The sequence below is a fragment of the Podarcis liolepis genome (assembly GCF_965112155.1).
Source record: "Podarcis liolepis genome assembly, chromosome: 4".
Classification (NCBI taxonomy): Eukaryota; Metazoa; Chordata; class Lepidosauria; order Squamata; family Lacertidae; genus Podarcis; species Podarcis liolepis.
In genome coordinates, this window is record NC_139558.1 from 91,422,993 (window position 1) to 91,439,529 (window position 16,537).

Sequence of the window (16,537 nt, forward strand, 5' to 3'; positions counted from 1 at the left end):
AATAGGGACCCCCAGGGCCACATCTGTCTGTGGGGCCACTCCTATGCCCAATGCTCCCCTCCCCACATGGACTTCCATGATGATGGCACTCCAGGTAGCACCAGAACTTAATTTTATTTAAATTTCCAGCATTTAAGTTTCACACAGTGCCCCAGAATAGCCAATGTAGACTTCTTCTGTGGCATTGTGGGAAATTTAAAATGGTATCTAACATGTGCTCAGCACCAGTGAGAATACCAACCATGATGGGACTTTCAAGCTTCAAAGTTCTAAACGTAGATACCCAAAACTTCAGTTGCTCATTCACCCTCCTTTCCATAGAACTTTCGTTTGTTTTTGTTCTTGGTTGTGTACAAGTTTGTAAAGATGCACCCAAAACTTTGGGGTGCAATTAGATAATAAAGCCATGGAATTTAAAAGTAAGTTTTAAAATAAAGCCCAAATTTAAATCCTTTGCAAAGTGACTCATATTGAATGTAATGTGTGAACACCCCTCATGCCTTCAAGGGAACTGAGATCCATCAACACATTGGTGTGCCATCAGATCACATCTTTGGGGATCTGGAAGGTGGGCATTCTTCTGCATCAAGGTCTGCACCAATTGAACTACTTGTTTGTTTTTCCATCAAGAAATTGGCTTTGATGGCCCTCAAAACCTCAAGGCAGGGAAGGCAATGAAAGAGATGCCTGTCAAGATTGGGTTGTGATGGTGTGAATAGCTTGGATTTCTCTTTTGGTGTTAAGTCCTCTGAGCTGAAAACCTATATGGTTATCCATGATTAAGTGCCCACTGAAATCCCTGGGATAGGTACCTATGTACCTATGTGCACAGTAATGTTCAATGCCTGTGTTGTCTGTGTACACAATGGTTGAGGTGAACAAATTAACAAGGGCGCACTCTTTCACACAATCACTTGTACATGGGTAAAGGCAGCTTGTAGCTGTGTTCAGTGCAACATGTGAACAAGGAAAGTCTCTAAGGCCACCAAGTTCCAAACTCAGCAGGACTTTGGCAAGTAGAGGCAGCTCCTTGGACCCGCTAGGGATTCACACTGTTTCTTTCAGAGTCCCAGCTGCGGCAGTGACTGTGAAGGCTGCAATGGAGATCTGTCTCTTGACTTCCTCCCAGGCCTTCTGCTGGTCCTCTGCGTTGGCAATGTCAAACAGGGCATCGTAGATACCAGGAAAGGATACTCCAGCATACTTGTTGTGGCTGTTCGGAGCAAAGATGATGTGTCTGGAAACACAAGCAACCATATTTAAAAAGCAGAGCTCATGATAAAATCTGGGGAGGTTGTGACTGGGGAGGAACCTTAACCAACCCTACTGAAATTTTTCAGGGACTCAAGTCCTATCTTTCAACATCCATCCCTTTGCTCCTCTTTGTCAGAAGCGGGGAATTTCTTTCTGCCATGGACCAGAGGCAAAAGCGTTTTTCTTGTCTCTGATAGATGCACATCACACTTAGGAAGACAGGAAGGTGATAGATATTAGGTCTGACTCCAACATCAGCCGAAGAAGGAAGGGTGGAAAGACCACTTGCTTTTTCTTCTCAAGGTGGTTGGAGAACCATCATTCCTGCCATCATTGCTGGCCCCAGTAAGTGAGTTTTGAAGGGAAAAGGGGACGGATTAGGATAGGTAGGAGGAAGGGAGTTGAGGTGTTTGGGGGCAGAAGCTCAGGTCACATTTAGAAATGCTTGGAAATCAAATGAGCCGTTTCCCAATTATGATTTGTTTTTGGCATTTGGGTTATTTACATTCCATTGTAACATAGGTTGGTGTTTGAGACTCCCCATCACTTGTTAAACACTTTAAAACCACGAGATAAATGTCTCTGTATGTGAGATCCAACTCAGAGGTTGTTTTTTTGGTGGTTGTTTTTTGGTAATGAAAGGGGTGGAGAATCTAAAGATTTTTAAGGAAGGGAAGGGAATGTAGAGGTGATAAATCATAGAATTGTAGACTTGGAAAGGATCCCAAGGGTCATCTAGTCCAACGTCCTGCAATGCAGTAATCTTTTGCTGAAAGTGGATCCTAGAACCCGGAGATTTAGACTCTCATGCTCTACCAACCGAGCTACAAAGAGCATATGTTTTCTTACCTATAGAACGGCCTGCCAGGTAATCCAAGGGGATCGATAAATGCTCTTTCCAGAAACATCAGCTGATCATTCCAAGATCTCACTGCAATAGGGCTGCAAATTAGACCACAGGAACAAAAAACAAACAAACAAAAAAAGCATCAAAGCTGCTCCAACAGAGCTGCTCCCTTTGGGAGCCAACACAAAAGCCGATATTCTCAAATGCACACAGGTCTATTCAACAGCTTCTTGGAAGTTGAGAGCTGGAGTTTCCTAGCTAGACCCTCCCAGTCCACTGAGGGGACGTCTTTAGCATGCATTTATCAACAGACCTCAGCCTGAAGAATTCTGCCCCTGGGCAGAACAGGCCAGGTGTCCAATAATTCTAGGCGACTTACTTATTGGTGTCCAGTAGTTGCGATCTCTTGTGAAAGTCACTGGCAGATTCTGAAAACTTCCCCACTGCATCCAGGAGAGAACCTGGGACAGCAAAGAGGGGGGAAAGCTCATCATTGGATTTCATGAATCTTGTCTGCTCCATCCATGGAAATATTAAATGTTTATTAATCAATTTGATTCCATCCCCCTCATCTTTTTCCTTTCTCCTCCTGTGATGGAACTCCTATTTGGGGACTTCTCTGGCTTTTTTCTGGCCCATGTAGGACCAGCCTGGATAGTTAGCCTTGGTGAAGACTTGACGTTTCCATCCCCAAAAAAGTTTTTGATTTGAGTTTCCATTGAAATGAGGCTGTATTTTAATGTTTTAATGTTGCATTTTAATCTTGTTTTTAAGTTGTATTTCAATCAATTTGTTTTTATATCGGGTGTTAGCCGCCCTGAGCCTGGTCATGGCTGGGGAGGGCGGGGTATAAAGAAAATTTATTTATTTATTTTTATTATTATTATAATTTTAACTTTATTGCAAAACAATTTACATATAACAACGCAGACAAACAGACATTGTATATGCCTATCATGCTGGTGATTTGGTTTTAAGTTTCCCAAAGAATTCACTTCCTAATGATCCCTATAACTGAATGTGCCTTTTTCACAACTTCTGCAAACTGGGTCAGCAACTTCATTGAAAAATCCACTACAGCCCCAAGGTCTCATCTAGCTCCACACTGACTGCTCTGATGGGCAGTGGTTCTGCAAGATGTCAAGGGGAACTAATTTTCAACCGCACCAGCTAAAGTGCTTTATCTGGAAACATCGGGGCAAACTGAAACCTTCTGCATGTGATCAGAAGAGACTATCTATGTATGCTACAACAGCTGCGTGGATGCTACTTGCCCAAAGATGGAAGGAGGATAATCTACCTACGAAAGAAGAATGGTTGATAAAGATGATGGACTATGCCAAATTGGCGAAAATAGCTGGGGAAACCAGAGATCAAGAGGACAATAAATTTAACAAAGAATGGGGAATTTTTAATAAGTTACTTGAAAGAACATCGTAAACAACTGAAAACATTGGCAGGATTTAAAAAAAACCCACTTGCAATGAAGTGAGAATTACAAATAGAGCTTTATGAAAATATGGAGAATATGCTACAATGCAGTTTGAAAAGAACATCTGGGGAAACCGCGGAGGGGTGGAAGGAAGTTTGGGGATTCTGAAAATCCTATTTGTAAAAGGATTATGATTTATATATGATGTTAAATGGTAAAAGTGAAAATGAATTAAAAAAACTAAAGAGAGACCTTCTGCACGTGAAAGAAGTGCTCTGCCCTAAGCAATGGGAAGCCTAGTTGCTGACCAGGGAAAAACCAGGGCTTGTTCATAAGACCTGGACACAGCCAGCTTAGCAAGGGAAAGAGCCCACAAAGGGAATCGTGATGCACTCATGCGCAGGTGGGGTACTGATCCAACACCAGTGGGATATGCAAAGCAGCTGGATTAACAGAGTCACTGGGGAACTGTTTTTTGTTTTTTTTTAGGAGTCCCACTTTGCAACCTTCCTCTTGAGACTTTCCAAGGAACCTCTATGAGTCTTTGCTGCAAGATTCCTGCATTGCAGCAAGGCAAAGGTGGGCAGAAGGTTTACCTGCTAGATCCTTGGGTGATTTTGCAGTGGTCAGCAATGGATTTTGACCACGGCAATAGACAAAATTACTTTCCCCCATCTAAATCAGGCTGCTGAAATAAAGAAAGGTAACCAGGGCATGTGAAAGGACTGCAAGTTCGGTTCAGTTAGGGTAATGAAAACAAATCCCTGGGCTCAGAGTGTGCTCAGTGCCACCTGGTTCATTAATTCTGCTCAGAGATCAGCACTGGGTGCTGATTTGTTTCCGGGACAAGTACAAAATGTTACTATTAGCATGTAAGGACCATAACAACTTGGGACCATTTGGACGGCAGGATGTCCTTATCCCATCCATGTTCTCTGAACCCCTTTGATCTGTGGAACTGGCACAGTTACAGATGCACACCACGCACTGTTCTGCACTTGAAAGAAACCCCTCTGTGGCAACACTTTGGAACTCCCTGCCTATTGATATATGAGGGGGGTTTCCTTGTACACTTTTGGGTGCCTGTTTAAAAAGGTTTTATTTAGGCAAGCCTGTGGCACTGTGGGCTAAACCACAGAGCCTAGGGCTTGCCGATCAGAAGGTCGGCGGTTCGAATCCCTGCGACGGGGTGAGCTCCCATTGCTCGGTCCCTGCTCCTGCCAGCCTAGCAGTTCGAAAGCATGTCAAAGTGCAAGTAGATAAATAGGTACAGCTCCAGTGGGAAGGTAAACAGCGTTTCCATGCGCTGCTCTGGTTCGCCAGAAGTGGCTTATTCATGCTGGCCACATGACCCGGAAGCTGTATGCCAGCTCCCTCGGCCAGTAAAGCGAGATGAGCACCGCAACCCCAGAGTCGGTCACGACTGGACCTAATGGTCAGGGGTCCCTTTACCTTTACCTTTACCCAGTCATGCAGACTACTGACAGGTGATTTAACCTTTTTGCTCAGTGTTGATTTTAATTATTTCTGGATGTTTTAAAATGGCTTCATTAAAATGCCTTTTTAAAATGTCTTTTACAGTGGTGCCTCGCAAGACGAAAAGAATCCGTTCTGTGATTCTCTTCGTCTAGCGGTTTTTTCGTCTTGCAAAGCAAGCCCATTGACGGATTAGAGGATTAGTGCTATTAGCGCTATTAGCGCCATTTAGCGGCTTATCTGCTGATCGGATCAGCTGATAAGCGGCTTAGCGGCTTAGGAAAAGGGGGGGGGGAGGGAAAAAACCAGCAGGAACTCGCAAGACATTTTTGTCTTGCGAAGCAAGCCCATAGGAAATTCGTTTTGAAGCACCTCCAAAACGGAAAACTCTTTCGTCTAGTGAGTTTTCCGTCTTGCGAGGCATTCGTCTTGCGGGGCACCACTGTATTTATAATTTTAATTGTTTGTGGGTCGTCCCCCCCAATCTGCTTAGATGATAATGATAATGATAATGATAATTTTATTATTGTTGTTGTTGTTGTTGTTGTTGTTGTTGTTGTTATTATTATTATTATTATTATTATTACTGTTATTATTTATACCCCGCCCATCTGGCTGGGTTTCCCCCGCCACTGTTAGAGGTCTTATTACAATCAAGTTAGTATACAAATGTTGTTAAATGAGAAAATAAAATAAAATTCTAACGGAATGTCTTTAGCCTCTTGGGGTTCTGGTAGGAGGAAAGTACGGATAGCTAGCATGATAATAATGTGGTTTGCTACGGGTTTTGTTGGTCTCCACCTTCCATCATCCCTGACCATCCATTGGTCCATGCTGGCCGGAACTGATGAGATATGTAGTCCTAAACATCTAGTTGTTAGCTATCCCTGGAACAAATGACCTCCAAGATTGCTTCCAACTCTGCTGTTCTCTGATTCTTGTCTTATGCCCGATAGCACATACCTAACGACACATTGTACGTCACCAGGGCTTCCTGGTGTTTCAGGGTCATGTTGTGAATGACGTTCGCGTAACCGCTGAGTGCCTTGGCGTAATCCCGGCAGTCGAAAGGAAGGACGACGGAATCAGCCAGTTCAAACACCATCCCTCCACGCACCTGAGCCACAGCAAGGTGGTTCTTAAAAGTGGGGTCATAAAACTGCTCCACGATCTCGTAGGTCTCGTAGACACTGTGATAAACAGGGTAGCTACTGTATTTGTCCACCCTCTGAAAAGTAAGAAGTGACAGATTATTGGCAGAGAAGCTAACGGAAGTCCAAAAGTTGAAATTTGTGAAAATGTTTGATATGGTGATATTTGTATAATGGAAAATTTAATAAAAATTATTATAAAAAAAGAAAAGAAAAGTAAGAAGTGGGCACACTCAGAGTGCATTTTCACATCTCATCAGTTTTTACGCGCAGCCAAAAAAACCCCTACAACAGGCTTCCTCGACCTCGGCCTTCCAGATGTTTTGAGACTACAATTCCCATCATCCCTGACCACTGGTCCTGCTAGCTAGGGATCATGGGAGTTGTAGGTCAAAAAACATCTGGAGGGCCGAGATTGAGGAAGCCTGCCCTATGAGCTGGGTTGGGTGAAACCCAAACTTTGCAAACTCTTGGCAGCCACTGCCACATCAGCTGCCTGGTCACTCATGGCAGGATCAGGAGGTGCTGTGGTGGGATTGGGCCCCATTCTGGCCAGCACTGGCTGTGAGATCAGCTCAGCATCCGGTGGATATGGGTCAGCTCAGCCTTGCCTCACTGTCAGGGACTGGACATCGGAGGAGGAAAGTTGGAGACCGCCTCCCCCTCTTCCTGAACCTTCCCAAGAAGAGGAAGACAGTATAGATTTAGAACAGTGGTATGAGGAGGGTCACAGCTCAGAGATAGAATAGGCGCAGAGCTGGGAAATAATGGGAGAAGCAGAGCAGGAACAGCTGGATGACACATTATGGTATGACACAGTCATACCTCTGGTTACAGACACTTCAGGTTGCATGTTTTCGGGTTGCGCACCATGCCAAGCCCAGAAGTACCGGAACAGGTTACTTCCAAGTTTCGGCACTCACACATGTGCAGAAGCACTAAATTGCACTTTGCGCATGCGCAGAAGCGCCGAATCATGACCAGCGCGTGCACAGACGCAGCACTGCGGGTTGCGAACATGCCTCCAGCATGGATCACTTTCACAACCTGAGCATCCACTGTATATATAAAAAATAAAATATTGTCCAGTAGCACCTTAGAGACCAACGAAGTTTGTCCTTGGTATAAGCTTTCGCACACGAAAGCTTATACCAAGAACAAACTTGGTTGGTCTCTAAGGTGCTACTGGACAATTTTTTATATATTTCGACCGCGTCAGACCAACACCGGTCACTAGAGAGCATTCCAGACCCGCCTTCTCCAGAACACGGTGAGCAGTGAAAGTAGGAGAACAAAGGGCTAAGAGGCAATTGGCCTTAAGCAGCCACCGTAGCACCATAGCACTGTTGACGACTGAGAAGCGAAGGGGGAAGGAGATTACCTGGAGCAATGCCATTACCCCAAGAGGCAAATACTGAATAAAGACTTTGGTAAGAGCTTCTTGTTTATCCATGACTGGCAGCCTACCTTGAGGGAGGGGTGTCAGATTCCCTGAAGCCTGACACTCACTCTTAGAATGTCATGCTTTAAGGGCTTTCTGTTGGGCTCTGCTGGTAAATATTCTGCTGGTCAACATAACAACAACAACAACAACAACAACAACAACAACAACAACAACAACAACAACAACAACAACAACAATTTATTTATACCCCGCCCATCTGGCTGAGTTTCCCCAGCCACTCTTGGCGGCTCCCAATCGAGTGTTAAATACAATACAGACTTTCTGCCTGCCTGCATATTCAGGCTTGGAATTCAGGGTTTCCAAGTTGCATGACCCAACTGGACATAGTTAGGATCCAGGCTTGGTCTTGCCGTGCAGTGCCTCCAGAACACCCCTATTATAGGTTAAGATGCTGAGTAAGGATAAATGATAGAGGGTAAGGATTTGCTGAATTAAATATCTGAACTGGAATACAAAAAGGGAGGTGTGAGGAGGTCAGGAAACTAGTAAATGAAGTATAAGATATGAAATTATTGATTTCTTTTATTTTCTTTTTTTCATGTTAACTGTTTTCTATTTTGTATTTTTCATGTGTTTTGCTTTTGTTTTTTGTAATTCTCTTTTTTATCATATTAGGGTTATTCTCTGTCTTTATTTTTTGAGTTTAAACTTTGAAATTTTCTAATGTCTGTAAAACTTTAATAAATATTACTTTAAAAACAACAACAGAACACCCCTTTGGGGGGAACCTCACTGGCCTCAGCTCAGGTGGCTGAGCCCCATCTGAGCCGCAGTGAGGAAATTATGCTGAGCTGGGGTTGGTTACATTCTTAAGAATGTAAGAACATCCCTGCTGGGTCAGGTCAATGGCCCATCTAGTCCAGCGTCCTGTTTCCACACTGTCCTTTGCAGCAGCTAGTTTAACTCTCTGGCTGAGCCAAGCTGAGGCAGGGATTGGCTGATTGAGTATTGCAATGAATACTAAACTGCTCATCCTGGTGCATCTTGTCATAGGATCTCCTCCTTAGCGTGGCCTTTATAGATTTGGGAGGAGGATGAAGGCAAAAGCAAAATTGCTTTCCTCTACCTGTCAGTAGCTTCCGCCCTGTCAATCTGAATGAGTGCCAGCCTCCATTGGTCTTAAATAATCTTTGGAGTCGGTTTTAGTCTTACAGAACTCCACAGCCAAACCCCTTTCGCTTCCAGTGAATTTTGCCAGGTTAACTTGGCATCTACAATAAATTCACAGCGCCTGGAGATTTATGATGGAAAGAACGATGTTATCTATGAAGGAGATGATATATGGAAACCATCTGGACTTAGATTGGAAGAACGGGAAATTCACACAGGATTATTATATTTGCTTATCGGTTTAAGGAGAATAACAGAAGAGATCGTAAAGGAAAAAGAGAAATTATATGAATAAGATATGATGTGGAAACACCAAGATAAGATTGGATAGAACTATGAACTCTGTTTGGACTGATTGGGACTGATTTGGGCATTAATGCAGTAATAAGAAGATGATTTGAATCCCCCTTTGGATCTTGAAGTATGGGTTCCCCCAACAAAATTTAAAAATTTGGCTTTGTAATTTGGAATTTTATGTGATGTGATTTAATTTGATGTGATTGGCCAGTTAATAAAAAAATATTTTTTAAAAAATAATAATAACTTGGCATCTACAATAAATTCACAGTGCCTGGAGACCAGGGGTGCCAGCTTGAATAAAATATTGAGGGAGGGGGCAGGTAATCACTCACAAGACGCACACTATTCGAATGGCAGTGCTCACCAGCCCCTCAAATATTTTACTGGGGGAATATAAATAATTAGAAGTTACTTGAAAGTACCAAATAGGCCTAGGACTAAATTAAGATTTAATTATATAAACGTGATTTAGATTGGTAAGAAAAGTGAATAAGATAGATAACAGTTGGAAATATTTTTGTTTAAGAATGATATTGGAAAGCTGTTACATGCAGAAATTCAGAAGGGAGAGATTACAGGAAGTCAATCCACATGTAAATAAGGTTGGGTTTTCAAAGGATTAAGTTCGTTTTTATTTTTTTATTGTGGTGGGAAGGAGGGTGCTTTTCATATTGTTTTCTTCTTTGACGTACTTCTCTGTTCTTGTTTTTCTTTTTGTTTGTTGTTCTGTTATGTGCTTTTGTTATAATTGTGGAAAATTTAATTAAAAAAATTGAAAAGAAAACAACAACAAATATTTTACTAGGGGGGCTGAAGGGACCTCAGCCCCTAGGAACTGGCTCCTATGCTGGAGACAGACAGTCAGGTTGTGAATCCACAGTGCTGACCAGAGAAGGAATGACGGCTGGGAGGAGTATAGAGAGATGAAATGTCATGGTGCAGCTGCAGCAGCACAACCAGACGCCTTCATCTTCCCCAGCTGCAACAAAACATGTCTCTCCCATACCGGTCTCTGCAGCCACAGCAGGCACTGCAACCTTCCAACTGTTTGACTTCACCCCCAAAAGGCGCACTCCTCCATTGTCTTCCCAGATAGACATATGCCAGCAACAACAAATCACTGAGCTTTTAAAGGGATTTATATCCAAATCCCCAGGACGCTTATTTCAAGATGCTGTGGAAGTAACAGAACAGGCTTACCCAGTTTTTCGTGTATCGAGCTCTTCCGGAAGCGATGCCCAACCTCTGGAAAAAGACTTCAAAATCATTGCCGGAGCCCAGCTTGTTAATCCTTTTGTGAAATGAAAAAAAGAGACAGGAGAGAGGGCAAACTGGGTAAACATTGCCGTAAAATTATTGTTTTCAAAGCAACACTGATCTTTTTTATGGGTTATTATCTAGCTTTCATGGTAACACATTGCTCTTTTTTTCTAATTTTATGTTATGCTTTTAAAATTCTGCTATTGTCTCTGCCTCCCAAAGGCTTGCATGGCTGTCTGTTGCAGCAGCAGCCCTGGTTACAAGCTCCCCAGGTGAATGGTGCCTCTGGGGCTGGCCAGGGGGTGCTTCCCAGGCCCCTGTGGGGCAGCGTGAGGAGGCACCTCTCTTTGGGGCAGGTGGGAGGGCAGCTCAGAGACCAGAGGCGGCAGCTGCAGCTGCCCAGAGGACTCCCAAGGAGAGGGGAGAAGAGAGGAGGCTGAGGGAACACTCCACAAGGGAGGGTGACTTAGTAGTGGTAATAAATACTACTGCAAATAATAATAATAATAATAATAATAATAATAATAATAATAATAATAATAATAATAACAACAACAACAACAATAATAATACTCCGTCCATCTGGCTGGGTTGCCACTTAGAGACTCTTTACATAGTAAAGAGTTAAAAGTATCTGAAGAAGTGTGCATGCACACAAAAGCTCACACCAATAACTAACTTAGTTGGTCTCGAAGGTGCTACTGGAAGGAATTTTTTTATTTTGTTTTACATAAAGGTAAAGGGACCCCTGACCATTAGGTCCGGTTGTGGCCGACTCTGGGGTTGCGGCGCTCATCTCGCTTTAATTGGCCGAACCAGAGAACCACAGCACTGCACAGAAACGCTGTTCACCTTCCCGCCAGAGTGGTACCTATTTATCTACTTGCAATTTTGACGTGCTTTTGAACTGCTAAGTTGGCAGGAGCAGGGACCGAGCAATGGGAGCTCACCCCGTCGTGGGGATTCGAACCGCCGACCTTCTGATCGAAAAGTCCTAGGCTCTGTGGTTTAACCCACAGTGCCACCTGCGTCCCAATTTGTTTTACATAGTAAGTGACTAATAAATTGAAAGCATAGTAACAAATGCATAACCCTTCTTTCCTCCAAACAGCTCACAGTGGTGTACTTGGCTCTCTCTGTTCTCATTTCATCCTCACAACAACCCAGTGAGGTTGGCTGACTGGTCCAACAACACTAGTGAGGTTACATGGCCAGGCAGGGATTTGAACCCTAGTGTCCCAGCTCCTAGTCCTATACTCTAATCACTACACCACACTGTCTCTCTAGGGAGATCCAGTTACAGATAGGTAGCCGTGTTGGTCTGCCATAGTCAAAATAAAAAAATTCCTTCCAGTAGCACCTTAAAGACCAACTAAGTTAGTTCTTGGTATGAGCTTTCGTGTGCATGCACACTTCTTCAGATACACTGAAACAGAAGTTGCCAGATCCTTCTATATAGTGAGAAGGTGGGGAGGGGTCTCACGAGACCTGGTCTGAACAAAGACATTGGATTCTTATCTCATTATACATGACTAAGCCATTTTTCACCTTCTCACCCCTTGCCTTTTCCTGTAAGACCTATTACAGTCGTTAAGAGTCGTCAACAGGCTCATCTCAGCTATCTGCCAATCACCCATTCCCACCACCCTTCTGAGTAATACCCCTCCCCACCTTCTCACTATATAGAAGGATCTGGCAACTTCTGTTTCAGTGTATCTGAAGAAGTGTGCATGCACACGAAAGCTCATACCAAGAACTAACTTAGTTGGTCTTTAAGGTGCTACTGGAAGGAATTTTTTTATTTTGACTAGGGAGATCCAGTGAAGGCCAACGGGGCACAGCTGTCCCACTTCTGCCCTGCTTGTTTTGCACTTCGGTCCTTGTGACACAACAGGTAAATGAAGAAACCCCACTTCTGTTTTTTTTAAAATGATATTTATTGAAAAAAGATTTTTTTTTAATTACAAAGAAAAAAGACAAAACAGAAAAAAAAATAAAACCATCATTTTCAAATTCTCCACTTTCATTACCTTTTTTCTACGACCTCCTCCTCCCTTTTCTTGTATCTTGATTAATAGTTGTCACAGCAAATCCTTTCCATAATTCATAGTATTCTGTCATTACATTACCTTACTCTAATTTCATCTTATCTTATAAAAAACCTTAAAGCTTAAAACTTAAATCTTATTTTTACCAACTTCTCATAACCATTACCTTTTTACCTAATTCTTTAAACATTTTTACAAGAGCCAAGTAATTTCATTTCAACATTTTTCTAACATTCATCAATTTTATAAAACATTCCTAATGATAGAAAAAAAAAGTAAGAAAAATCCAATCTTCTTCCAGCGTCCCTTCCTCCTGGTCCCGGGTTTGTCAGTCCTTTTTATCCCATTAGTCTGGCACATTAACCTGGTGATCTTATATCCGAGGCCTTCAAGTCTCTTCCATGTCCCTTCCACAGCTCTTCTTCATATTTTCCTTTCACTCGTGGGAACTCCAGCTTGGTAGTGTTTTTGACCCTTTTCAACAAATCAGCCCCTTTCCCATAGTCCAGACTAGACTCCATGTGGTATTTTAAGACATGTTTCCAATTCCCTCCAAAATTGGGAGCCCCCACAGCTCCAAACATCTGACGGCCCATTGCCAGACTCGGAAAGTCCAAACATCTCTGCATAGGGGGGTCAGTCCAACCCCCCATTTCCAATTCAATTCATACTTTATCTTTCCAAATCTGGTTTTTTCCAAGTTCATTTGTCAAATCCAAAGGCTCATTTTCCTGCAGGGCCAAAAGTTCCTCCCTTTCTGGCTCCCAAGATTCAGCAACATCCTCTTCTCTCAACTGTTCTATCATGGCGCACTCCTGTTTAAGTTCCTGGGTGGGACCCCACTTCTGGAAGGAACCACAGTTGTTTCCTCTGCCATCCCCTCTCCATCCCACCCCCCCTGGAATTTACCTGGGCACACCTTCCTGCTCCGTTGAGGGGTTTTTCTCATGCCAGCTTTCATAAAGAGATCTGCCTTCAAAGCCTTCATCGGGGCTTGGTATCTATTAAAACATAGTAAGTTTTGCAAACGTGAAAACGAAAGCGATGGGCAACAAACAAGCTGCCCTCTTCCTATTCCATGGGAAACAAGAGACAGGAAGCAGAAAGAACTTCCTCCCCCCCATCAGTTTTATTGCTTTCCTTCTCCCACCCCATTCCCAAAGCACCACAGAGCAGGTAGTGATATAAAAGAACAGGAGTGCAATCACAAAACAGTAATTTGAAAAACAACTCCCATCTCTTGCGGGGGCGCAATTAGTGCCAGCACCGTCTGTTAAGAGTTTGGGTGTAATCTTCGACGCCTCCCTTTCCATGGAGGCGCAGATTGCAGCTATAACAAAGGCGGCATTTTTCCATCTCCGCCAAGCTAAGCAGTTGGCTCCTTACCTCTCTCGCCCTGACCTAGCCACTGTGATCCACGCGACGGTCACCTCCAGGCTTGATTATTGTAACTCACTCTACGTGGGGCTGCCCTTGAGACTGACCCAGAAACTCCAGCGGGTGCAGAATGCTGCAGCGAGACTCCTTACGGGGTCTTCGCTGCGGGATCACATTCACCCGGTGCTACACCAGCTGCACTGGCTCCCGGTGGAGTACAGGATCAGGTTTAAGGTGCTGGCTTTAACCTTTAAAGCCCTATATGGCCTAGGACCCTCGTACCTACGGGACCGCCTCTCCTGGTATGCCCCACAGAGAAACCTACGGTCTTCAAATAAAAACATCTTGAAGGTCCCAGGCCACAGAGAAGTTAGGCTGGCCTCAACTAGAGCCAGGGCTTTATTGGCTGTGGCTCCGATCTGGTGGAACACTCTGTCACAAGAGACCAGGGCCCTGCGGGACTTGACATCTTTCCGCAGGGCCTGCAAGACAGAACTCTTCCACCAGGCCTTTGGTCAGGGTGCAGCCTGACTCCCTCCCTCGGCAATCTTCGCGGAGCTCTGGCCCAATGGTTGCCAGTGGCCTGAATTAATTAATTTTACAATGAATGATTTTAGAGTGTTGTTTATGTTATACTTTTATACTGTTTTATTGTTGTTAGCCGCCCTGAGCCTGGCTTCGGCTGGGGAGGGCGGGATATAAATAAAATTTATTATTATTATTATTATTATTATTATTATTATTATTATTAGCACCTGCCAATCAAAGACAGAACAGCAACAAAGTTGGAGACAACAATGGCTGTATCTCAAAGCAAATAAAAAGTTTTCAGATTGCACTGTTAGAGGCAGGTGGGGTTTTTTGCCCAGCTGGGAGTTCCATAAATGTGTCCGTTCATTCATGTCCTAAAATTTATACACCGCTTGATTGTAAGTACAGTGGTAATAGATAATAAATTATTATTAATATTATAAATCTATTATGTTTCTTCTTAGAGTTCATTTCCCCCCTTCCTAGTCTTTTATTTTACCTCTTTAGTCAGATTATATACCAGGCTATACATCAGTGGGGTGCAGTCAACTCGAAGGGTGTAGTTGCCTGAAAGAGAAGTAATATCAATTAATTGCAGTTGTATCATGCCTTTCCTCCGGGGAGGTCAAGCTCTCCTCCCTGTTTTATCCTCACAACAACCCTGTGAGGTAGGTTGGGGGGAGAGGCAGTGACTCAATCAAAGTTGCCCAGCGATCTTCACAGCTGGGTGGGGATTAGAACCCTGGTCTCCTGGATCATAGCCCGTCACCCTAACCACTATGCCACACAGGTAGTTGCCACTCTACTGTCTTTTAGATAGCTCAGTTGGTAGAGCACAAGACTCTGGATCTTAGGGACGTGGGCTTGAGCCCCACGTTGGGCAAGGGGGTCCTGCACTGCAGAAGGTTGGACTGGAAGAATCTTCCACCTCTATGATTCTATTCCATGACTATTAAATGGGGCCGGAATATGAAAATCATGAAGTTGTTTTAAAGGTCTATATGCGCATTTGTACCGTATTTTTCGCTCTATAACACGCATCTGACCATAACACGCATGTAGTTTTTAGAGGAGGAAAACGAGGAAAAAATATTCTAAATGAAACAGTGGATGTATGATTTTTATGGTTCATGCTGTGGCCACAGACATGTGATCTGACAGTGAGTTTGGGGTAGCCCAATGCAAAAATCCTGAGGATCCATGTGGATCCGTGCTTTGTAACCACGTTTTAAGTGGGGAGGGAAGGAAAAGAACTCAAGGGACAAGGAGCTTTTCCACGGGGAGGAGGGAGGGAAAGAGCACTGTTGCTTTAAAGGTATACTTAAGGTATTTGCCCTGTGCCTGGGTTTTTTTTTTTCCATTTAACAGTTTGCAGCCTTTTCCTTCCGCTCCTTGTTTTGAGGCGGAATAGATTTGAGCAAGTGAGGAGGACTTGGGATTGCAGGGGATTTGCCATTAGCTGTGTAAAAGTGCTCCTCCTTGCAGCCTGAATGGTAAGCAGCCACCAGCAGCAATAGAATGGAGCACAAAAAAGCGGTAGGGGCACTAGGACCCAGACAATGCTCAAATCTATCCTGCCTGAAAACAAGCTGCTCCATCCCAGCCGATCAGCTGAGACGCGGGGGATTTGCGAAGTTTTCCCCTCTCCCTCATGCCCTCCCCAGCCTTTTTTTTTTTACTTCCTGGTTTTCACTGCGTGGCTCAGAGCTAGAGGTTGGTTTTATTTTGCTGCTGGTTGCTTAAATTTTATCTTTCCTGCCGTCTCTCTGCAGCCTCATTGCTCTGTTTAGAGAGCGCGCAGACCTTTGCTAGCGTCTGTCCCTCCTCCCGTGTAAGCGGCTGCTGCCGGCTTTGCTGCCATGGCTCTCCTTCCCTCCCTCCTTCCTGGCTCCAGGTCGCTTTAAAGAAAGCAAAGTGAGAGCCTCGTAGAGCGTGTAAGTGGCTCCCGCTTTGCCTGACTGACGGCAGCCATGGCTCTGATCCGTGCATTCGCTCCTTAACACGCACAGGCATTTTCCCTTACTTTCTCGGAGCAAAAAAGTGCGTGTTTTGGAGTGAAATTTACGGTATATAGACCTTTAAAACAACTTCATGATTTTCATATTCAGGCCCCATTTAATAGTCATGGAATAGAATCATAGAGGTGGAAGATTCATATGCACATTTGTCCAGTAGTGATGTATGGAAGTGAGAGCTGGACCATAAAGAAGGCTGATCGCCGAAGAATTGATGCTTTTGAATTATGGTGCTGGAGGAGACTCTTGAGAGTCCCATGGACTGGAAGAA

At 43.9% G+C, this 16,537-nt stretch overlaps 1 protein-coding gene across 3 annotated transcripts in view; it reads right to left on the minus strand.

Moving 5' to 3' along the window:
- Positions 1 to 329: 329 nt before the first annotated feature.
- The window catches only part of LOC310705111 (glutamate carboxypeptidase 2-like), a 53,243-nt gene continuing 37,035 nt past the window's right edge, over positions 330 to 16,537 (minus strand). For all 3 annotated transcript variants that reach the window (XM_083499555.1, XM_083499557.1, XM_083499556.1), the window contains exons 13-19: positions 14,751 to 14,818; positions 13,253 to 13,344; positions 10,236 to 10,326; positions 5,973 to 6,237; positions 2,481 to 2,562; positions 2,104 to 2,196; positions 330 to 1,237 (exon numbers count right to left, since the gene is read on the minus strand). In XM_083499555.1, the coding sequence (XP_083355681.1) occupies positions 1,048 to 1,237; positions 2,104 to 2,196; positions 2,481 to 2,562; positions 5,973 to 6,237; positions 10,236 to 10,326; positions 13,253 to 13,344; positions 14,751 to 14,818 (881 nt within the window). In that variant the 3' untranslated portion in view covers positions 330 to 1,047. The remainder of the gene's footprint in view (positions 1,238 to 2,103; positions 2,197 to 2,480; positions 2,563 to 5,972; positions 6,238 to 10,235; positions 10,327 to 13,252; positions 13,345 to 14,750; positions 14,819 to 16,537) is intronic.